We start from the raw sequence: 23,548 nt of genomic DNA on the forward strand, positions 1-23,548 counted from the left end.
TACTGAAATAGAAACTTTTATTTAAGTCAGCAAGTAATAACAGGATACACATTACATTATTCAGTCGCTATTTGTGGGTGCTCTTTTGGAACAGTGGACTAACTGCTTAATTGTCAGGACTTGCTTTAGCAGAATAATCAATACGATTTTTATCAGGGGTATCATAGTAATACCAGGGCCCATCTCCCCTCTCTTTCATTAGTCGATGTGCCGCCATTTCCTTCAGTCTATAAGAAATGGAAAATGAAAGTCAAATTCAGCATGTAATTTATCATCTTCCATGGGCCACATTTAACACTGATATCAAAGGAGTCATACCCTCTTACATCAGCATTGTATTTGGTCCTATATATTCTACGATGTCCGTAGGAACAATACTACAAATATGAATAATTATCCATGGCGTTAAACATTCCATCATTGTGTTTCATTATACACCTCTACCCCGATATAATGCAGTTCTCCGGAGCCAAAAAAATCTTACCACGCTATAGGTGAGACCGCATTATATCGAACTTGCTTTGGCCCCCCTGCAACTTGTCCCCTGACCGCCTCCTCCAGAAACCCCATCCCTAATCACCCCCAGGACCCCACCCCTACCCAATGCCCCTGCTCCCTGTCCGCCCCTGCCCCCCTGACAGGCACTCAATGGCAGCGGCAGGAAGCAGAGCAGCCCAGCCCCAGCCCGCTCCACTCCGCCAGCTCCCAGCCATGGCGCTCCGCTTCCGTCACTGCCGGTGAGTGCAGGGAGGTTGGGGAAAGGAAGCCCCCCGTACTCACCTGCGGCGGGAAGTAGAGCGACACAGCCCCAGCCCACTCCACTTTCCTTGCCCCAGCCCCAGCTATGTCGGGGTGTTTGGGTAGGGAGGTGGGGGTGTTGGGGAAAGGTCCCGCACCCACCGGCAGCGGGAAGCAGAGCAGCCCGGCCCCAGCTCGCTCCACTCCGCCAGCTCCCAGCTGCAGCGCTTCACTTCCCGCCGCAGGTAAGTACGGGGGCGTCCTTTCCCCAACCTCCCTACACTCACTGGCGGCAGGAAGCGGAGCACCCCAGCTGGGAGCTGACGCGCTGATCCGCGGGAGCGCTTCTTTACTACATTGTCTGCGAACCCGTGTTATATCGGGTTGCATTATATCGGGATAGAGGTTTATTTACTTGTTTTTTCAGTAAACTAGCTGAAGAAATAATAAAATAACAATAAAAAAACCTGATGAGATTTCTAAACATAGACAGTAGTCTCCTTCATAATCATGAACTGAAAACTTTACCAGATACCTTCCAGTCAGAAATAACCAGGAAAGATGAAGGTGGAAGGGGCTCCACCAAGAAAGTCTAGGGGCAACATTCCAAGAAGCTTAGCACCTCCTCTGTTAGTGCTCAGTTTACCCAAGCAACAGCAGCATGACACTAACATGATACTGGACAATGTCACTGGTGTCCATGGTTTTCTGGACACCAGCAATGAACCAGAACGAATCTATAAGCATTAGCAGAGACAGAAGAGTTGTCTGTCCCTGACTCAGGAAGATAAAACTGCATTGGTTTACACTTGGTTTGTGTTTGAAGAGTTATTGTTACAATTATTATTTTTTAAACTAAAGTTACATTCTGTAGAAACTGATGGTTTAGAACCAATATTTGCCACGAAAAGCTTCTCACTCACCAAGGGCCAGGTGATTTTTTCAAGCCCTGATCAGATGTCCAATTTAAGAGAAAAATTCTACTATTGTATCATCATTGAAATGGTTTAGTACAGTATATATTGGCTTTTAAAAGCTTCAGCAAATCCATCCTATCTTTACCTTAGGTCAGCTTTTTTACTTTCAATATCAATTATGGCCAACATTTTTTCATAATCCTTTTCAGGAGAATCAAAGCAATAACGAACAATCCACCTAGTTATAGGATGCTGGAAGAGATGAAAATAAAAATATTAGATTACTCATATAATTTCCACACAAGAACCCTCCACAAATAATAATAATAGGGAAATTTGATCACATTAAATATTCTTTCTAGTGCTTAACTTTACTATCATGAGTACCACTAATTTAAGCAGGATTACTCACAGTTACACAGTTTAGCACATGAGTAAATGTTTGGAAGATCGGGGCTTATGAAAAAAAGTTACCCATTTGCCATTTTTGACATTATCCAAGATAACACACAATAGAATAGGCTGTTGTGGAATAAAAAAAAAGAAGAAAAGAAAAGAAAAAGAGGACAGTTGCAATGGGGGAAAAAATCTGTGTTTCATATTTTAAGAACAAAGTAAGACAAATTTCTGAAATAGAGTTAATCAAAAATTGCTACCATAATCTCCATAAAATGGACTCTAAACCTATTACTGTAAAGATTCAATAATCTTTATACTAAGTGCTATTTGCACATAGAAGCTTTTATTTAATCTTTCAATCCCAGTGTAAATTGAACTAGTCACATAGAGGTCTGTGTATTGCTAAGTACAATCATTAGCCAGTTAAAAACAAAAATACAGTTACATCAAAAAAAATCAGTGAAAGTTGTAAAGTAACATCTCATGAACCACCAGGGCTGTGACTCTCAGCAAAAATCTTTGTTTTTAGCTCTGAAAAGTTGAGAGATATTGGACTTTGATTCACTGCTGACAAATACTATAAAATAGAGCTGTTAAGCGATTCAAAAAAATCGATCGTGATTAATCGTGAGAATAAAAAAATTAATAGCAAATAACTGCAGTTTTAACCACATTGTTAAACAATAATAGAATATCAGTTATTTAAATATTTTTGGGTGTTTTCTACATTTTCAAACATAATACAAAGTTTACAGTGCTCACTTTTTTAATTCAAATATTTGCACTACAAGATAAAGAGATGTATGAGGTGAATTGAAATACTAAGTACTGTAGTGCAATCTCTATCATGAAAGTTTAACTTACAAATGCAGAATTACAGGTATTATTATTATTTTACATAACTGCACTCAAAAATAAAACAGTGTAAAACTTTAGAGCCTACAAGTCCACTCAGTCCTTGCTGTGGATAGGGAATAATTTTACCTCAGGATTTTAGCATTCAGTAGGGGAGTGAATTGTGCAGGAGGCTTTATTTTCCTGCTGCTGCTGGGTTAGCCTTTATTATGTATACTATTTGGTGTGTGTCTCCTTTAGAGGAGTCTTGGCTTACTGAAGGGGTAAGATTTTTTTTAATCTCAGAAAGTCAGTATTGTGGAGATGGGAGGGGTGTGAGTTGTGCAGGAGAAGGGTGAATTCTTGCTGCTGCTCCTGTTGGGTTTCTGAGCTTGCCAGGCTCGCTCCCTGTCCACAGAGGAAGAGAATTTCATCTTAGAAATCTGCAGTCAGTGTTGGAGGAGGATGGGTGAAGGGCGGGGAGAAGCAATGACTTGTGCAAGAGGAGGTTCTGGGAGGACAGAGGGTGACAATGGGGGGGGGGCGGGGGCAAGCAATGACTTGTTCAGGAGGAGGGTGAGGGAGGTGTTTTGCTGCCGCTTCTGGAAGGGTGGTTTCTGGTACTGGGCTCACCACCAGGCTCTCCTCCTTTTACTGAGCGAGGTGGGCTCCCTTCAGCTGAGCGAGCCCTTACTTGCAAGGGAGGCTGTATTTTACCTCAGGGACTCGGCATACAGCATGGGAGGAGAGGCTAGTACAGGGAGGCTGAGCTCAGCAGGCCCCTGATCTCTATGGGGTACCCCCAGAGTGAGGGGCTGGCTGGGGGCAATGGGGCACGGCATGGGGGGAAACGGGTGGGGGGGGGAGAGGGGATCGGTCCCCAAAGCGAGGGACCAGCTGGAGGCAATGCAGCACAGCGTGTGGGGAGGTTGGTCCCTGGAGTGAAGGGCTGGCTAGGAGCATTGGGGCACGGTGCGGGGAGGGGCGGGCCCATCTCCGGAGCAAGGGGTCAGCTGGAAGTAGTGGGGCATGGCAGGGTCAGGATCCCTACCTCTCCACTGGAGCCGGAATGTGAGCCACTGCCTCTCCTCTCCCTGCCCTCCGGAGGCGGATTGGCATTACTGTGCCTGACCGGACACTGTCAGGTCCCTCCACAGCTGATGCCTCCCTCCCCACCCAGAGATACGCGATTAACGCCATTAAAAAATGAACGCATTAATTTTGTTTTCAGTTAATCACAGGTATTAACTGTGATCGACAGCCCTACTATAAAAGTATGAATTTCCTGGTATTCATTGGTTTCAGAGTAGCAGCCGTGTTAGTCTGTATCTGCAAAAACAGGAGTACTTGTGGCACCTTAGAGACTAACAAATTTATTTAAAAAAAGCTTATGCTCAAATAAATGTATTAGTCTCTAAGGTGCCACAAGTACTCCTGTTCTTTTTGCTGGTATTCATTGAAAGTCATTCAGATGAGATAAACAATGTAATTTTGAAGTCTAGTATCTCAAGACCTGAAGCTCAGAGGAGTGTTCAAAAAACAAAACAAAAAAACCCTTGATGGACTGGTGACCAGAAAAGAGATTTAGAACTTGACTTGGTAATAGCGCTTTTGTTATTTACGGATTTTATGTTCACAACTTCATGTACAGTGCTCTTACTATTTACACAGCTATGTACATTACAGGTCAGCTGCATCTGCTACTGTTAGAATACCATAAACAGATCTAATAAAATAACATGTATTTAATTTGAAAGCTGTATATTTGCATGAAGACCCAATCACATAAAGTAGCCGATATCCTCATTAATATATCCAACACATTTTAAATATTTTCCTCCCAAGACTGAGGTATGATGAGGAGGAGTGTGCTGGAAATGCCATATCCCTTTCATAATTTTGTACTTACTTTGTAATACTCCCAGTGCTCTGGAATATAACCTTCTGGAATTTCTGCAAGTTCAGCTTCACCTGCCCAGAGAAAATGGAGGGATGTTCAATACTATTGACAGTTTAGAAACACACTTTACTTTCCTCAAACAAACAAAGACCAACTAAAGAGCATTTCACACACAAAGTATTTAAAGAGACACCATCAATTTGATTCTATTCAGTTTCAAAAAAGTGAGTTGGAACAGCCTGGAAGTAGTTTCAGGTACTATACGTGCTTCTGAGTCCTCCTACCAATTCTGTTCTAGTTACACACGCCTATATTTTAACCTGCACAACAAAAAGGGGAAATGACTGACTATACAGAGGAAAGAGTGAAACTGACTGTACCCAAAGTGCCATTACAAAGTAAACACGCTAGAAAAAAAATTAAATACATTTTTCTCTGATCATTCAATTAATGCAATCTAAGGTTAATTACATTGTAGGTTAAAAAAAACATCAGGAAGAAATTTGATTTTAAATTGGCAGTGTCCTGTTAAATGTATATTCTGTACACCTATCTTGGAATATGCACAAGGTATATGTTTAAATCCAGACAGAAAACATTATCTTCTTCATTATGTGGGAAGTGACATAAACGTCACTGATGCAAATATGATTTGCAAGACTATCAAATGGAGAATAGACACATGTATAACTACTGATCAATTATCTGAAGCAGGGGTAGGCAACCTATAGCACGGGTGCTGAAGGCGGCACGCGAGCTGATTTTCAGTGGCACTCACACTGCCTGGGTCCTGACCACCGCTTTGGAGAGGGGGAGTGGGGGGGCTCTGCATTTTAATTTAATTTTAAATGAAGTTTCTTAAACATTTTAAAAACCTTATTTATTTTACATACAACAATAGTTTAGTTATATATTATAGACTTATAGAAAGAGACCTTCTAAAAACGTTAAAATGTATTACTGGCACGCAGAATCTTAAATTAGAATGAATAAATGAAAACTCGGCACACCACTTCTGAAAGGTTGCCAACCCCTGATCTGAAGCTTCCCTGCATTTTATAAAACAGGTAGAGAAGGAAGAGATGTTGGGTCAGCTATGAGTTTCTCCTTTTCAGTATACTTTTACACAACATGACTAAGGCTACATTTTAGTCACCGGTATTTTTAGTAAAAGTCATGGACAGGTCATGGGCAGTAAACAAAAATTCATAGCCTGTGACCTGTCCATGACTTGTACTACATACCTCTAACTAAAACTTGGGCCGGGCGCCATGGGTGCTGCTGGGGGGGGGGGGGGGGCACTGCCTGGGGGGGCATGGCCCAGGGAGCTTTGTGGGTGCTAGAGGGTGCCGCGGGTCCTGGGGGGAAGCCCAGGACCCCCGCTGGTGTGGGGGGCAGCAGCACACAGCCTGGGACCCCCGCTGGTGCTGGGGGCGGTGCAGGGGGAGTTGGAAGGGCTGGCAGGCTCCCTACCATGCTCTGCGCAGCTCCCTGGAAGAGGCCAGCATGTCCCTGTAGTTCCTAGGTGGAGAGGCCAGGGGGCTCTGCGCGCTGTCCCTGCCTGCAGACACCACCCCTGCAGCCCCCATTGGCTGCAGTTCCTGGCCAATGGGAGCTGCAGAGCCAGCACTCTTGGCGGAGGCAGTGCACGGAGCCCCTCTGCCCCCCCCCAGAGGTAAGTGCCGCCCCACACCCTGCCCCAACCCTAGCCCTGAGCCCCTTCCCACACCTAAACTACTGCTGCTGGGGGGGAGGGGAGGAGGCACAGTGGCCAGAGACTGCCCCAGCAGAGGCTGGTGTGGCTGGCCCAGGGGCTGCCAGAGCCAACCGCACCGGCTGCTGCAGAAGTCACCGAGGTCATGGAAAGTCACAGAATCCATGACTTCCATGACAGACATGCAGCCTTAAACATGACCCATAGTTACCAAGCCAGCTTTAGAGAATAGGGTCTGAAATACTATCAGACCTATTTCATTTTCTTTATCCAACTTTAACAATGTTCAACAACGTAGCTTAGTTAAACATCACAGAAATGCTTACCAATGAAGATGTTGACATACGTTATAAATATTGCTAGTGGTATCCCAGTCAATAATAGATAGAATCTCTGTTTAGCAGAGGGAGGGAAAAAGACACCAGATTAGTCTATCAGAAAAATATACCACTTCTTCTGCCAATCTCAGTTACTCTTACAATTATCTCTCCTGTATTAGAACACCAAAATCTGAACTTCCACAATATTTCTTCTATATACCTTCAAATATGGTTTATTATTGCAACTGGAATACTTAGTGTTTCCAGCTAAGGATCTCAAAGCATTTCAGAAAACAGTAAACATGCCTCAAAACCCAGGTGATACACGTATTAATCCCATTTGTACAACATAGCAAATTGAGGCACAGAGAAAATAAGTGACTTAACAAAGTTATAAAGTTGAATCAGTTTCAGAGCTGGGAATGCAACATATAAGTCCTCCATCCCAGTCTCTTGTTCTAACTACTAGACAATACTGTTGTTATGTAAAACAATATTACTCAAAGCCTGGAGTTGATTAACTATAATGAAGCACTAAAACTACCTTTGACTGAACTTGAGTCAAAATGCAATTTTTAAAAAACCCATTGCAAGCTGAGAATTAATATTTTATACAAAATCTGTTAAAAAGATACAACAACGATCAGTGATTGCAGGGCCCTCACTCCAAGGAGTCCCACCTGGCTGACTATTTTCCCCACATAATGGATCTGATCAGAAGCCCATCTTTTCATTGACTTGAACGGGCTTTGGATCAGGCCTACAGAGCCTAAATCTCTGGTGTGGTGGGCTGGATGGAAGGAAGATGCACTTATTATGGGGTAGTAATGGAGGGCTCCTGGTCTTGGAGCCAAGTTTTACACGACTTAAACAGCCAACAGCTAAAACATTACTAAACCTGCAAAACAGATGACAGTTAAAATTTAAAAAGACAACAGGCAAGGATTTAAAACAGCAACAATAAAAAAGTAGCAGTTAACTAAAAATAGCTTAAAAAGGAGAAACTGAAGATACTTCATTTATATATATTACACACACCCACAATTAAAAAAAAAGGTCGCTAACATAATAGATGTCAATCACCACCCTGAGCACTTGGCGGGTATGACATATCTCTTTGCCCCATCTGTCTTTGTCTTTATAAATGGCAAGTTCTTCAGGATAGAGACTAGGAAATCTTGTTTCTGTAGCTAGTGCCTAACACATTTTGGATGCTATTGCATTGTAAACAATAGGAATGAGTGTATTAACGCCTTAAACACAGTCCATCACTTACAAATTATTTAAGTTATACTAAGAGTTGCAACAACAAAAAATTAACTTACCAGCAACCTCAGAAATCGTTTATCATAGAAATCTGTTGGCTTGATGACAAACATTCTTTTCCCATGGCTTCCATGTCGTACTGGAGCTGCGAAATTAAACCAGGATATTATTATGTCCTTTTCCCATCTGCAGTGATTATGTACAGGAGAAACTCTGCGATGCAGGCAAAAAAAAGTAGTAAAACATTCAGTAACGGGTGGGTTACTGCAGGCTGGTAAGGTATTTGTCGTTTTGCCTAGGAGAGCAGGACTCCTAGAGCTAAGCCCAACTGTATGCTACAGAAGTGGTGGTATTCCAAGATAAAACTCTCTCTATGGAGCAAGTCAGAGGAAAAATAGATGAGTTGAAGAAAATGTAGTTTGCACAAGAATCCTCCATATAAAATTTCTACTGTTAGGGAACACACTAGCATGCTACTAGGTCTTGACTAGGGTGGCCAAAATTTTGACCCCAGGTCTATCGTGGAACAGGAGTGGTGACATATTGGCTCCTATGTGGACATTTGTGCATATGACTATAAGCTCTCACTTTTGCACTGCATTATGAACAGAAATGAAATCAACAGCTAGAAGCAATGACTGAGATACTAAAAAGGAAGTTTATATCTGGCTGTATTACACATTAAGTGTGGGGGCCTGCTTGACATTTAGGTTCCAATCTTGCAACTAGCTCAGTGTGGGCAGATCTCTGCACCAGCAAAGAATCCCAGCAGGTTCAATGTAGCTCAGTGCAAGGACCTTCTCATATGGTGCACATTATAAGATCAAGGTAATGAGAAAATTCTCCATGCAAGGGGGAAAAGTAGCAGCAGCATACAACACAACCAACTTGAATTCAAGATGTTCCAGAAGGCTACTAGCTAGCTGTTTCAAGAAAAAAACTTAACAGCTTTCAGCTTCCCATCTACAGATCTCAAAGACCACCCCGTAACATAGGATCATATTATTTCCTTTTCCAAAAAGGGAAGCCAAAAATGAGTATTTTGTCCAAGGTCACTGTGACCCTTTCTCAGGGTGCCCAGGATTGTGTCACTTTGTTTCCCCCTCACACAGGCAGGGAATGTCTCTGACACTGCCAGCCCTTCAGCCACCCAATATCACTTCTCTGGGCTTATGCTAGCTCCTACTTTGCACTGCAGTCCTCTTTGAATCATCTCCTTGTAGTGTCCAACCCTTACGCACTGGACACTCACAGAAATACCAGGTTCACTATCCCCAAGAGGAGAGTGTATATACAAGTTTGATTTAACTGAAAGTCAGCTCCTATATAACATCTTAGCACAGAGATATATTTACAGTGAAAACAATAATAAGATTATCATCAAAGGCTAAGATTTAAGAGATAGAAAGTAAGGACAATGGAAACAGAAAAGTTACCTATAAAACAAAATCGTAACACACGTTTTAGAGATTACACTTAAGCTAATAGGCTACCCTCCTGTCTAAAACAGTCTATTCTCAACCAGAGCCTTCTTTCAGCATCTCCAACCAACAAGGCTGTGATCCCTCTTTCATAAATGCCCAAAGCACTGCCCTTTTGCTTCCTCGGTGAAGAATCAAGGGATGTCTTTTTGCCTTCGACTAATAGTCCCAAAGTTCACTGTCTCTGCACATGGCCAGGCTAAGCCTTATGGCTTGTTTTCTTTTCCTGTATGCACCTTTCCTATTGATTGCATATGTAAATAGAGCTTTCACTATATTGCTTTACAGTGCTTAATCTACAAGGCCACCAGAGCACCATGTGAATCCCAAACATCCTTTGTCTGACCCAAAACCTGTTTGTCACAACTGCCTTGGACACCGACTTAAAAACATTTTCATTACGCATACATAGTGTTTTATATAGTGTTTGTACCATACATTTTACAACAATATTAATGATCAGCATGATCCTGGCTTTCATGTAAAGCCTCACATGAAAGTCTTCATAGACAAATACTATGAAAGCAGTGTATTAGGTGCCATGAGTTTCTTAGGCCTCATAGGAGTTACTGTAACAGAACAGGGAACCCTTTGCCAGCTGGTACCAATGGGCCTCGGTCTCACAATCAATCACACAACGAGAGTGGCAGAACCAGGAATAAAACGCAAATCCTCCAGACATGCGCTAATCACTAGAAAGAGGAACCCCCCTCTCTACTGAGGAAACACCCCCCCTCCTCTCCCCAAAGGAGACCCCCCCCACCACCATAGGGATCCCCTCTTCCTACAGTACCCCCTTCCCCAGAGGAAACCCAACCCCCTACCCGCTCCGCAGAGACACCGAGCCCCCACCTCGCTCCCCAAGGTCACCCCGCTACAGAGGACACCGAGCTCCCCGCCCCCGCCCGGCGGCTCCATACCGATGATGCCGGAGGACACGACATTCCTGCCCAGCAAGGAGACGCGCCCCCCACCTGCCGCCCTGAACAGGACCTTGCGAGTCCCCAAAGCGGCCGCTGCCCGGAGCAGGAGGCTCATGGCGGCCATATGTGAAACTGGCACGGGGTGGGGCCGCTGGCCATTTACCCCCAACGAGAGCGAAGCCGTGGCGCCACCATCTTGGAATCGGGCACGTCGTCCTGTACAGTAATTCGACCCGTAGTCCTCTCCTTCCGGTCTCCCGGCCGGAAGTGGCCGGTGGCGCAAGGCATTGTGGGTATCATGGCGGCCGCCCTTTGCCGGCGCTTCTTCAGCGCCGTGAGGGTCTCGGGAGTCTTACAGGCCCCGCCAGGCGCCTGCCTTTCCGGGTAGGGGCCTGTTGAGCGGGGTAACTGGTTCCCGTGGGGCGGGGGAGGGGATGGGAGGGGATGTGATGTGGTGACCCCCCCCCCCGCGGCCGCGTTGGGCGGGTGTCTTGGGCTGTTGAGCTGGGTTGGCCCGGCCCGTGCATTGTATGGCTGGGGCGGTTGGGGCGGCTGAGGGAAAGGGGCCGTTGGCCGTTGGCAGGCTGAAGCGCCCGTTGGGCCATGGTGTGTTCGTTCGAAATAGCCCCGCTTTGTGGCGGACCTGGGGCCGTTCCGATGTAGCCGGCCAGCGATGTTCTGCCAGCGGAGCCCGCAGGGCCTGGGGTTAGTGCCCCTACAGTGGGGTGAGCCTAGCCACGCTGGAGCGGTTCATCCCAACTAGAACCCAGCTCCTAATGCCACTGTCTCTACAACCACTGTCAAAATAACAGCAAAACCCCCTTACGTCTGTGTTTGTTTGCAAAGAGCTTTAAAAATTTTATTAAAGCTACTGGTAAAAAAGTTATATAATACATAGGTTGAGAAGAGAGTGTACATCTGGGTATAGTGCTTAGATTATTCACAACTACAACATTTGTTTTTAAAGTCATAATTTACATATAGTGCATAATCAGCAATAACCCGAATTTAGGTGAGTGAATTTAAGAATACAGTTTAGATATTTAGTATTCTTGTATTTGAGTATGTTACTCATGAAAAAAGTTATATAGAGAGTTGGTGGCGGAAAGCAAAATATATTAATGAGTGAAGATTGTCCCTCAGTAATCCTGTTCAGGTTCTTACAGTGCCTATCCCATAATATTTCAACATCTAGTTTATCAGCGATGTAATGAAGGAATAGTTTCACCCAGTGCTAATGAAATTCATTCTCCTCCTGGGGACAATCAAGCGTGAAACTGCCATTGGGCAAAGTCCTCCTCTTGAATAATAAGTTATACAGTCTTTAATATCCACACACAGAAAGCAAGACTATGTATGCATTCATTCTTTCAGATAATTTGTCCCTCTCTTTAGAAGGATAAAGCTGACTAAACCCAGATTGGTACTTAGTATGATTTCACAATGATTAATATCTGAGTAACATTCATCCATTTCTCAAAACAATGTATTGAAATTTCACATTTATATTTTAGTACAGCTTATTGTAATGGAATCAGAGTTACGCTACAGAAAACTGTGGAATATGTCTCAGCTGTACCTTGCCAAAAGGGATTACATTAATTTTTAGACCTGCACTTACTTCCATCCCACACAAAATAGGTGTTCTCTTTATTATTGTAAACTGACATCAGAAATAACAAATCTTGAAAAAAAAATACAGGCTAAATAAATTAATCCATCAATATATCCTTTGGCATTTTTTGTAATAATGGTGTCTTCCTGCACATAGTATTAATGTTATGAAATGCAGTACTTGTTTCTGCATGTCATTCTTGTTTTTCATAAATGCTGTTTTTACCAGTTATTTGTTATTTTTTTCATAGTAGTGCCTAGAAGACTCAACCACGATCAGGGCCTCTTTGTGCTCAGCACTACTCAGACGCATAATAAGAGACTATCTCCTTGCTCAGGAAGCTTATTAACAAATGAGAACAAGACACACAAAGATTGAGAGGGGAAATGAAAATAGAGATGATGTGTCTGACATTGACAGAGCCAGGAATTGAACCCATGTCTTTTGACTCTCTCTCCAGTGGACTCTGCAACCTCCAGTGTTGGAGAATCAGCAAATAGAAAACTTGTTGCAATCAGAATAGGAAGGTGTCCATGAAAATGGAAAGGAGGGTAAAGTTCATATTTAGCAGATTCCTTTTTTTCCCCCTAATCAAATATATATTTTTCTTACCTTTTTTGCAGATTAACCTTGAACCTGCTCCATAAGAACAGTACTAAAGTAGAGCCCCTCTATCAGTGTAAGTTTCTCCATACTACTTTGTCACGGAAAGGACTGGAAGAGTTTTTTGATGACCCAAAAAACTGGGGAGAAACTGTAGTTAAATCTGGTGAGTTATTTTTAACCTTTTGGATTTGGTGTCTTTGATATACTTCTGCTGTTAAAAATATGCAAATTAATATGCAGGATTTTAGAGGTTATTTAGTGGCAATATGTCATGTCACTTCTTGTATATTCATTTGCTTTTATATTTTAATCCTGTGTTAATACAAGTGGAACATTTATCATGCAGAGCAGAGGCAAAATGTCTAAACCCTATAGCCCAGCATATAGTCTTTAGCCATATTGTCATGTGACAATAGATCACAGAAAGGGTTGCACTTCTAACACTGAACAAGGAACTTCAGGGATAATACTGTTTTCCTTATTCTAATAAAGCCACTTTTCTCTCTCTCTCTCCTCCCCCTCTCCCTTTCCCTGCCTGCTTCTGTCTACAACTGTCCCTGGCTCTGAACTCCCCCTACAAATATTAGGGAACAGTACACAGTTTTTTTTTTTTCACATTTGAGCATGGTCTTGTTTTCTAAGCAGGGTTGGGTCTGGTCAGTATTTCAATGTCATCTACAAGGAAAAACCTTCAAAAACTGGTGATTGTAATTTGACATTCTTTCTAGGGAATCAACATGGTGTGCAGGTGGAAATATTTTTTCAGAAAATGGATCGTGTTTAGATGAAATCACTGTTTTTTGTTGCTGTTGTTTTTACAGGGGATGAGTGGCATGCAAAACACCTAAGAAACAAGAGTAATGAAGATTTGCACAAACTTTGGTAAGTGTTTTAGTGCAGTGTTTCCTATCCTTTTGGGGCATATGTGCCAGGTTTCATATGAAAGACATGGCTGTATTTAGTCAGTGAACTCAGTTTCCCACACAGTTGTGCACACTTTAACCTGTACTGGGACTCTAATTCTGGTCAGAGTATGTACAGTGTATTGCAGGTAGAAGTGGTGAATTGGGTTCCAGTGCAGAAGAGTCCAACTTGGCCCATCAGTTAAGGATGTTCTTTAAAAGGTTTATATAAAAATGTGTGGTCTCATGGACAGAGGATGGGACTAGGGGTTAAGACACATGGGGTTCTAATTCCCACCTTTACCACTGACTATGTGAGCTTGGGATAAATTACTTTAGTCCCTCAGTTTCTCCAACTGTAAAACAGGAAATAATGGTGTTTACCCATCCTTTGTAAAGTGTTGTGAAATCACAGAGGAAAAAGCCCTGTTAAAAATTAATCAGATTGTTAGAATTGCAAGATCTTTAAAAGTACAACTTAAGTAGCATAGGCAAGGAATTAAAAAAAACAAACACACAGCTTTTTTAACTTGACATTGGGAGCCCAGAGTACTAGACACAAAATCGTGTAATCCCAGCGACTGAGAATCACTATTTAAGTGAATAATTTACAAGCATGTTACTACTAAAAGTTAAATCTAATTTCTGACCTTATTGTACTATTACGTTCTTTGATTCAGGTATGTCCTACTGAAAGAGAGAAACATGCTTTTAACTCTAGAGCAAGAAGCAAAGCGACAAAGTTTACCTATGCCAAGTCCGGAACGATTAGAAAAGGTAACTTTTTCATATAAGCTAAAAACATCACTGCAGGTAAACTGTGTGTGAAAGATGCAATGTTTGCAAACCTGTAAAGGACAGTTCCCAGACTTATGTTCCTGGATTCATTTTGCATAGGGTAGCAATGTAAAAGTTAACTTGTTCCAAAGCCTTTCTCACCTCCTATACTTCCTAATTGTCAAGGTGGTTAAGCACTGGAATAAATTGCCTAAGGAGGTTGTGGAATCTCCATCACTGGGGATTTTTAAGAGCAGGTTAGACAAACATCTGTCAAGGATGGTCTAGATAATACTTAGTCCTGCCATGAGTGCAAGGGACTGGACTAGATGACCTCTCGATGTCCCTTCCACTCCTATGATTGTATGTTAAATCAAATTCATATTAAATCACCTCTTTCATTCCACTGAATCTGATTTCAGTCATTTCTGGTATCTTTTCCTGGCCCAAGTTGCAGCCCGCCCATATTCTTATCCTTGAACTTTCTGCTGCCTTCAACTCCTTCGTTCTCTATCTTCCCTGGTCTTCTACGAACCTGTGACCTCTTGGTTCTTTTCACATTTCTCTTACCCTCTTTCAGTGTCTCTTTCTCTAACATTTGCTGTCAGTTTTTTGACCTTGTTTGCCTACTCATTTCTCTCCCTATCTTAATTTGCAGACTTCATCTACTCACACGTGAATCATGGTAACAAGGTTTTTAGCTGGAAAAGTGTTGAGAAGCTTCTGGTCAAATGTTATAGTTTGGCCATTGCTGCTCTTTGATCATCCAATAGGAACTGAGACCCCAAGTTGCCAACCAGCATGACAGACCACTCCCTTGAACTCTGTCAGAAATGCAGATACAATCTGCATATTTCCAGTTGTTTTCCACAACCTGCCAGCATCAACTCATTGTCTGGATTGAGCCTTAGCCAGCTGGCACCTTAACTAAAAGATCCTTATTTTAAACACAGATCAATAGCCGGCATTGTGGCTTCATGCATCCGACAAAGTGGGTATTCACCCACGAAAACTCATGCTCCAATACGTCTGTTAGTCTATAAGGTGCCACAGGACTCTTTGCTGCTTTTACAGATCCAGACTAACACGGCTACCCCTGATGTTGAAATGGTTATTCTGTTTTCAGGTGGAAAAGTCTATGGGAAGAATAAACTTAGTTATTAAAGAAAGAGAAGTTGCTCTGCGGCTGTTACAAACAGGCCACGAAAACCCGCGACCTGGCGAGTGGCGAAATGACTTCTTAGGACGTACTTACTGGTATGGGAAAGAGGATTACTGTTCTATAAGTGCAGAGCTGTAGGTGGTATCAGTACTATCAAAAACAGAAACATCTTACAGAAAAAGAGTCAGATAACATGTCTATTGTGGAAAAAGCATCTTTTTAACCTTATCAAGAGCAAGATATATCTACCATCTAGAAGAGAAAAGCAGTATTTATTAAACAACATTAATACCTTTGGGGATGTGTTTCATCACTGGCAACTTTGCTAAGCAGTTAGCTGGGCCGAGGTGGTGGTAACCACTCTCTTGCAATTCCATGGATAAATCACCAGATAAACAGCAAACAGAACTTGTTCCCATTTAGATTCAAAGTTTTACAGTATTGGGGGACCTGGTTACAACATGGTAGTCCCCTGATGTGGTTGAAATATGGTTCAGTCTTTCTGTGCCAATGAGTTCAAAATGTTTCCATGTTGTGCTATAGACTTGGACTTTTCTCAGCTGCATTGCAAGACCACTGTATTGAGTAGGGTTGCCAATTTTGTATTCTTTAAAAACCGGACACTCCAGCAGGAGTGTTGGAACCTCCCCTGCGGCTCTGCCCCTCATTCACTCCTCTTCCTCCATCGTGCTCTCCTGCTTCACCTCCCCCCTCCTGCCTGGGTCAGGAGGGACTTTCTTGCAGCCGCTTGACACAGGTAGGAGGCAGCACTGGCTGAGTAGGGTGCCTCCCACACCCTTAGTAACCAGAAAGTGTAAGGTCCCCTTTTTGACCAGACTTTCCAGTTGAAAACTGGCACCTGGCCAGTGGCCACCCTAGTGTTCAGGGGCAACTGTGTAACCTGGTCTTCCAAAAACTATAGGACTTACAGCAGGGATCAGCAACCTTTGGCACACTGCCTGTCAGGAAAAGCCTCGGCCCGCGCCACTTCCCGCAGCCCCCATTGGCCTGAAACAGTGAACTGTGGCCAGTGGGAGCTGCCATCAGCTGAACCCACCGCGGACTCGGCAGATGAACAAACCGGCCCGGCCCACCAGGGGCTTTCCATGATGGGCTGTGTGCCAAAGGTTGCCGATCCCTGACTTACAGTGTAGATGGGACTATATGTAGATGGATTTCGGATCTCCTATCATCGTTGACAGGTATTTTAAATTATTGTTTGTAATCTCTGTAAATTAAAGTTGATTATATCCAATAAACTCCAGTAAACTTAGATTCAGGGTGAAATCTTGGCCCTATCAAAGTCAATGGCAAAATTCCCATTAACTTTAATAGGGCCAGAATTTTACCTTCAGTGTAAAGGCATTTTGAGGAACAGTTCCAGTATCCTACACTGGAGTGACAGGAGTGTGGGGGAGATGGAGAAAGAAAGGGAAACTCACGTGGAGACAATACAACAGTGAATATTGAATCTTGGACTCATTTATCATTTCTATGGCTGTTTGGTAGAGTACTGAGTACATTAATCATTGTGCTTAAATTTGTACTAGGTATAGGGAGCAAAATTCTCTTCCACTCCTGCAAGCTGTATTGTATCTGATGCATCCCTGTGCAATATTGGTATTTAAAAAAAAAGTTTAGCTGTGTTATTTAGCCCTTTTGCTCCTGCTGCAGCTTTCTTTTACAGTGCCTGGACACCATACACCAATTGTTTTAGCTAAAATTGCAAACAGACTTGCTATGGAATTTTTGTGGTGTGGGGGGTTGTTTGTTTTTGAAAGATAACATTTTGAAACTTGAATACTGATTGTTTGCATTTATACAATGCCTTCCATTCCATGGGCTCAAGGCATATGTAGAAATGGATACATGTTATCCACGTTTTAGAGGTGAAAACTGAGTTAGAGAGGCTTAAGTGACTTGTCCAAGGTCAACCAACAAGCTGGGAAGAGAACTGCAATTACCAGTCCTGTGGTCTACTGAGTAGACCAGCAGTTCTCAACTGGGGGGGTGCGGCCCCCTGGGGGGCCACAAGCTGGTTTCAGAGGGTCCGCGAGCCCCAGCATCCCATGGGGTAGAAAGGCTGGGTGGAGTTGGAGGAGGGCACAGAGGGGCGTTGCTCCCCCCCTCAAACTGCAGTGCCTTAACCAGAGTGGGGCAGCCCCGCGGACATCTCCACCCACCCCCTCCACATACACCCCCAAGGCCCGCCCCCTGCCAGCAGTGGCGTAGCCAGGTGGAGGGAACAGGGGGAGCAATAAAAAAAAAAAAAAAGGCACCACCCGCTGCAGCGCTTTTACTCACGCAGCGGTGCTCCAGGTCTTCGGCGGCGGGCCCTTCACTCGCTCTGGGTGTCTTCGGTGGCACTGAAGGTACTGCCATCGAAGACCTAGAGAGAGTGAAGGTTCTGCTGCTGAAGACCCGGAGTGCCGCCGGGTGAGTAAAATAAAAGCACCACAGTGGGTGATGCCTTTTTTTTTTTTAATCGCTCCCCCAGGTGAGTAAAAAGGTGCCAAGAAATTGACACGGCACCACTTGTGCTCAGTGGGGGAGCGGCCGCTTCCCCCCCAGCTATGCTACTGCCTGCCAGGTCGGGAGCCACAGCCAGGCAGTGTGGTATGCAAGGCAGCTGCTCCTCAGCTCCCAGCCCCTTTTGACTACTCGCACAGTCTGTAAGAACTGCCCGGGCAGGGGGACCCAGCTACAGGGCCGGCAGAGGCCTCAGGGAGCAGCGACTGCAGTGGGGTGGGGGTGTCTTACCTGGCACACAGCTTCTTGCCACTCCTTTCCCTGCACCCTGAGCTATCCCTCCCTCCTGCCTGCACACAGCCCCTAGCTACCCCCTCCCTACACCCTGAGCAGTTTTCAGACTTTTTGAGCTGATTTCTCCCCCTTCTTTGAGTTATAATTTTTGGTTGCACACCCCTCCCCTGCAACCCAGATAGCTGGGTGGCGTGCTGAGATGAGTTGGGGGTGGAGGTGGTGCTCCCTCCCCGGGCCCTGCCGTGCAGAGCTGACTCCCTAAAATGGAAGTCAAACTATGCTTATGGAGGGCCACCCGGCACCCCATGGGGCAGGGGCCTGGCACCCTGAGCTCCCTCATGCCCAGTGGCTGAAGTCCAGAGCCCTGAGATACGCCCCGCCGCTGTGGAGTTTTTCTAGCATGTTGGTGGCGCCTCAACGAAAAAGGTTGAGAACCCCTGGACTAGAGCACGGTACCTGCCCACTGGAACAAAAAAGAGCAGCTTAGTTACAATCCATTAACTGAGATGCAGCAATCTAAATTCTGGATAATACTGTAACCAATTTGTATGTCATTGACAGGTACAATTCCAAAGAGTGGCCAATACCTTGGTACCTGAACAAAAAATACAACAGGAGGAAATTCTTCTACTTGCCACATGTGAAACATTTCATCAGGTAATTTGAAATGGAAAGGAAAATTCTCTGACCCTGTTTGTTGTGTACTAGTCTAGCTCTTCCCACCTTGTAAAGGACAGTCTTATTGCTTTTTCTAGCTTGTGGATTGTTTTTTTCCTTTACGGGATGGAGAAGAGGTGACACTGAACAAAAACTGTTTGACCCTGATCCTGCAAGCACTTAGGCACATGCTTAACTTTAGGCATGTGCATAGTCTCCTTGAAACCAATGGGATTACTTATCTGTTTAAAGCTAAGCACATCTGTAAGAGGTCCCAGTTCTGTGAACAAAGTCATTAAGTCACATTCCTAATATATAATTGGTTCTGGGTACAGCTGAGTAACTGTTGACATGGTGTCTTGTGCTGTATCCCAGCTTCTTTGAAGTTGTCACCACTTATCTTCTGGGTCTGACTTTGCTTAAAGAAATTCTGGCTGGTAAGATTTTACAGAGCACTTTTAATCCCAAAGGACTTTACCAATAATATGAATGAATCCCTTCCAGGATTGGTGTGTAGCACACTAACTGTGTGAAGGTAAAATCTGAGCCATGTATACCAGGGCAAATCTTTATTCTTTTGAAAGTGCCCTGGGCTCTTTAATATACACAGAGCAAAGATAAGACCAATTTCAAAGACCGCCCACAAAGCATACTGCATGGAACGCGAGCTTGCTTCTTTTGGAAAGATGAAGGAATGAGTCAACCCTGCCTGCATTCTAATTTATAGTTTCACGCAGTGTTAGAATTCCAAAGATGATGATTTGCACAAAGCACCTGCCCTACATTTGATGCTATGCATATTAATTATGATAAAATTCTTAAGCGCATTCCTCTAATCTCCTAATAAACTTCAGTCTGGCCATAGTTTGTATAACCATAACCCATAATCCGATCACTTTGAATTTTGTGGCGCTTCTTTCATACAAACTAAGTTGTATGGTATTTTGGTTGATTTCAGTGGCACCCTTCTCATCTCAGCATACCCTGCTAACCCAGAATTGCATATAATATTCTGAATGTTACCTTATTTATTATGATCTGCCTAACAGTTCCACAACACCAGCTGCTTAATTATGCTCAGCATCTCTGGTAAAATCCCGAGATCATTTGCTTTTTTACTGCTGCCATATATTATGCAGATGGTTCTGATGCATAATCACTCCTATGTCTCACACTCATCTGTAATTAGTATTGTTTGCATGTAGATTACAAAATGTTTTTCCTTGTTATACTTCTGCAGATTGAGCTGCATGGGCTATTTAGCCATTTATAAGCCTCATCTATCAATCATTCTGAATTACAGCTTGCTCTACTCTTTTCTGGTCCCATTTTCAGTCAAATGTATCCACCTGCAAAAATTGTCTGTACTCCCAAGTTATTTTATGTGCAAAGCAACCAAGATATTTTCTCCTATTAACACCCCCCCCACACACACACACACCACACACTTGTTACCTGTAGGATTCAAAGTGGAGGAAAAAACTGTGCTACTGTACCTACAATTGCTGAATATTTCTGCTAAAAGCAGTGAAAGTTAATACTGTTATTGTTCTCACTAACGTAACCAGTGGCCTCTTTCTGACCATGTATTATAAGGGCTTGAATCCATCCTATTTTTCTGCTCCTTTTGCCACTGTCACCTACCCCCTCGTCCTCACTTCTCTCCTCTATGCTTTCATGACTCCTTGCTTGACTAGTTCTTCAGCATCTCCTTTGGTGGCTTCATCTTCTCTCCTTTTCACTCTTACATTACTCCGGAGTTCCATTCTTGGTCCCTTCTCTTCTCACTCAACCTTATGCTATCTCCATCCTAATTGCTGCCCCTCTAGTCAAGCTTGCAACTGTCTGACAAACTCAGAATGGCAAAGACTGAACTTCCTATGCACCTGAGCTATGGCCTCATTTCTTTCTCATGGTCAATTCTGTGGTCCTTCCCATGCACCAACCTATCAACCTCAGTGTCACTGGACTTCTCTTTTGCATTCAGGCTATTGCTAAATCCTTTCACTTCCTATACAAAATTCTGTCTTGATGACCCTATCTATTGTCCATACCTTGATAATCCTTCTGTCTGGACTACTCTAGTTGCCTCTTCTCTGGCTTTCCTAGTATCCATCTAAACATCCTCCAGTCTAGTCACTAGAAAAGATCTCCCATTGCATCCTACCACAAAGCAACTTAATCCAGTTCTTGCTTACTACTTTGACCTGGTACTATATTTCTACTGGCAACTTCTGTTTTCCTAAAACAACTTTTAACTCCTTTCACTGTTGCTACTTCATCTTGAACGGTTAATCTGTTGTATTTACAGTATCAAGTGCTTGTTTGAAATAAACCAGTTATGTCCATTGTTTCATTATTAAACACTGTGTAGGGAATGTACTCCAGTTGACCAAATTTACTAACTTTGTCCCACAAATCCATGCTGGCACTTCCCCTTAATTTTTGCATTGAAAAGCATGTTTGGAGAGATCCTAGTGCATGACAGCAGAGACATGGTGGTTTGGATGTGTCTCTAATTTTCTGCTAGAGGACAAGAGTCAAAGGAGCAGTAAAAAATTATTGGTACAATTCTAAAATTCACATGTAGGAATCCATCATGCATCTTGTTGCCCCTCTAGAGTCTTCCACTCAAGCCCTATTTACACTGGAAAACTCAGTGTTGTCAGCAATGGCCCCCAGTACTCCTGTTAAATTGCTCATCTGCTAGTGAAGATGGGACAAAACTGTCTTGAGCACTGTTACAGAAATCATGATCAAGAGATGAGTTCTGCACTAGTGTTAAACTGTTCTATTTCTGCTAGCAGTTCAGGGGCACCATTGTCAGCAACTTGTATGTTTCCTGGTTCAGAAGGGTGATTAACTGGAGAAACATTCTCTGCAGCTTCTGTAAACTAAAAACAACTTCAGGTATTTCCCCCTAGGAGCCTAGTTTCTCCTTTTATTTTTCATTGCTGCCCTCTTAATTTGTTCTCTCCAGACATTTATACTTCATACATATGTGAGGCATCTTGTATTACTGTCAAGCATTTAAGGATACAATTTGCATGAAATATACTTCTCATGTTGGAGCTATGGCAGAACTGCCCTTTCTCTGTGAATAGCAGGGGGGGAAAGCATGAATAAAAGGTGTGTGTTCATAAAACTTGGAGCAGCTGGGAACTGGCCTAGTGCATTATTGCTAATATAAAGTAGGGGCCCTTTCTCCTCTTTAGTTCCAGCTTCTACCCATCATAGCAACTGTTATCAGTAGTAGCTGCACCCAGGTCTTCAAGCCAGCACAAGCCTCTGATATAAATTCATGATGTTGATTGCTGCACTTGAGTCTCTGAGGTTAAGTGAACTCTTGTTAATAGAAGTCAGCTTGGCCAATTAAACTAATTGCCCAGTTTGAAAGTCTTAGGAAATTCAATAAAGTGATACAAAAAAATCTTCAAAATTTAGACATAAATGATATGACTGGGAGAAACATGTTGGGCTATAATGAAATTTAACAATTAATGCTTATTTTTCTTCATTACAGACTCAGAATAGAACAACACTTGAAAAAACAAGCAAGGATGAAAAGCTTAGAAAAAAAGAAACAGTTCCTTTTACAAAAGAAATTCCCTCACCTTGCTGCACAATCACAGAATTAATATAAATCTGGAAGCGTGATGCAAGTAATAGTTTTATTGCAGTAGTCTTAAGATTCTACATATGACTGGCATGTAGTGTGAACATATTTTCAGTGGGCAGCAGATAAAGAACAGGGCTGCCTGTGAGGGTTTTTTGTTCTTTGATCTTTTTTCCCTGCCCAAATAAAGCTCCTCAACCCTAAAAATAAAATTCATAACTGGGTTGAGAGACCTTCAGAGCAAAACAATATAAATTTGTACTGAGTCATTTAACTGTGATAAAATATTACTTTTCCAGAAACCAGGTGCTGAAAATTAATGTTTTAATATTACGTGTCATTTACTATAAAGCTGAACTGTATATGCTTAATAGTAAAAAAGCATCTGCAAGACAGATTCCAGTCAAGGCAGTTGTAGACATGTCTGCTTTAGCTTTTAATAAAGAGGTCTTCTCTCCCTTTTTTCATCTTTTTTTGCACTTAACACTTAGCATAGCACATTATACAAGCTATAGCAGCTGTCCAATGCACTGTTCTGTTTAAGTATAACAAAATAACAAATGCATTAGGCAGCAAATTACAGCAGCAAACTGACCACCTAGTTGTAAAATCAAGTAGGTAAGGGAAAGGAATAGAAAGCTCAAGAGCAACATCTCTACAGAAAGCAATGGTACATTAGATAGGGAACTTCTCAAATTAATTTTAAATCTGGCTTGATAGCTGTGTCCAAGTTTTCTTAGTAAGGAGGGAGTAGCTTGAAGATAACCAGGAATTTAGCCTGTGCTATCTTTGGTAGATTCAGTGGAAATGTTCACATTTTCTAACATAGCCCTACACTTATTTCTGTAAGTCACTGGCTCTTTGCTTTATCACACTAGAGCCTGCAGCCTAATTATGCTCCTGGCAGGGGAAAGCTTTCAAATATTCTTCAGAAATAAATATTTGCATTATTAGTAGC

General features: G+C 42.9%; 2 protein-coding genes across 5 annotated transcripts; one reads left to right on the forward strand and one right to left on the reverse strand.

The window, feature by feature from the left end:
* NDUFB5 (NADH:ubiquinone oxidoreductase subunit B5) lies at window positions 1–10,779 on the reverse strand. Of its 2 annotated transcripts, none has more exons than XM_039487864.1 (6): window positions 10,656–10,779; window positions 8,148–8,233; window positions 6,829–6,895; window positions 4,798–4,859; window positions 1,801–1,907; window positions 1–227 (listed from the first exon to the last, which is right to left on the reverse strand). In XM_039487864.1, exons 2-6 carry the CDS (start codon window positions 8,199–8,201, stop codon window positions 107–109), a joined length of 411 nt encoding a protein of 136 aa, XP_039343798.1. In that variant the 5' UTR covers window positions 8,202–8,233; window positions 10,656–10,779; the 3' UTR covers window positions 1–106. The 2 variants fall into 2 exon arrangements, with proteins under 2 accessions (XP_039343798.1, XP_039343797.1); XM_039487863.1 differs by lacking the exon at window positions 10,656–10,779 and adding an exon at window positions 10,490–10,649.
* On the forward strand, window positions 10,706–23,208 carry MRPL47 (mitochondrial ribosomal protein L47). Of its 3 annotated transcripts, none has more exons than XM_039487860.1 (7): window positions 10,706–10,876; window positions 12,731–12,876; window positions 13,535–13,595; window positions 14,296–14,392; window positions 15,519–15,649; window positions 18,879–18,974; window positions 22,498–23,208. In XM_039487860.1, the coding sequence occupies exons 1-7, from the start codon at window positions 10,791–10,793 to the stop codon at window positions 22,610–22,612; spliced, it is 732 nt and encodes a 243-aa protein (XP_039343794.1). In that variant the 5' UTR covers window positions 10,706–10,790; the 3' UTR covers window positions 22,613–23,208. The 3 variants fall into 3 exon arrangements, with proteins under 3 accessions (XP_039343794.1, XP_039343795.1, XP_039343796.1); XM_039487861.1 differs by lacking the exon at window positions 10,706–10,876 and adding an exon at window positions 11,080–11,197; XM_039487862.1 differs by lacking the exon at window positions 10,706–10,876 and adding an exon at window positions 11,091–11,217.
* The last annotated feature ends 340 nt before the right edge of the window (window positions 23,209–23,548 follow it).

The sequence above is a fragment of the Mauremys reevesii genome, linkage group 9 (genome assembly GCF_016161935.1).
Source record: "Mauremys reevesii isolate NIE-2019 linkage group 9, ASM1616193v1, whole genome shotgun sequence".
Taxonomy (NCBI): Eukaryota; Metazoa; Chordata; order Testudines; family Geoemydidae; genus Mauremys; species Mauremys reevesii.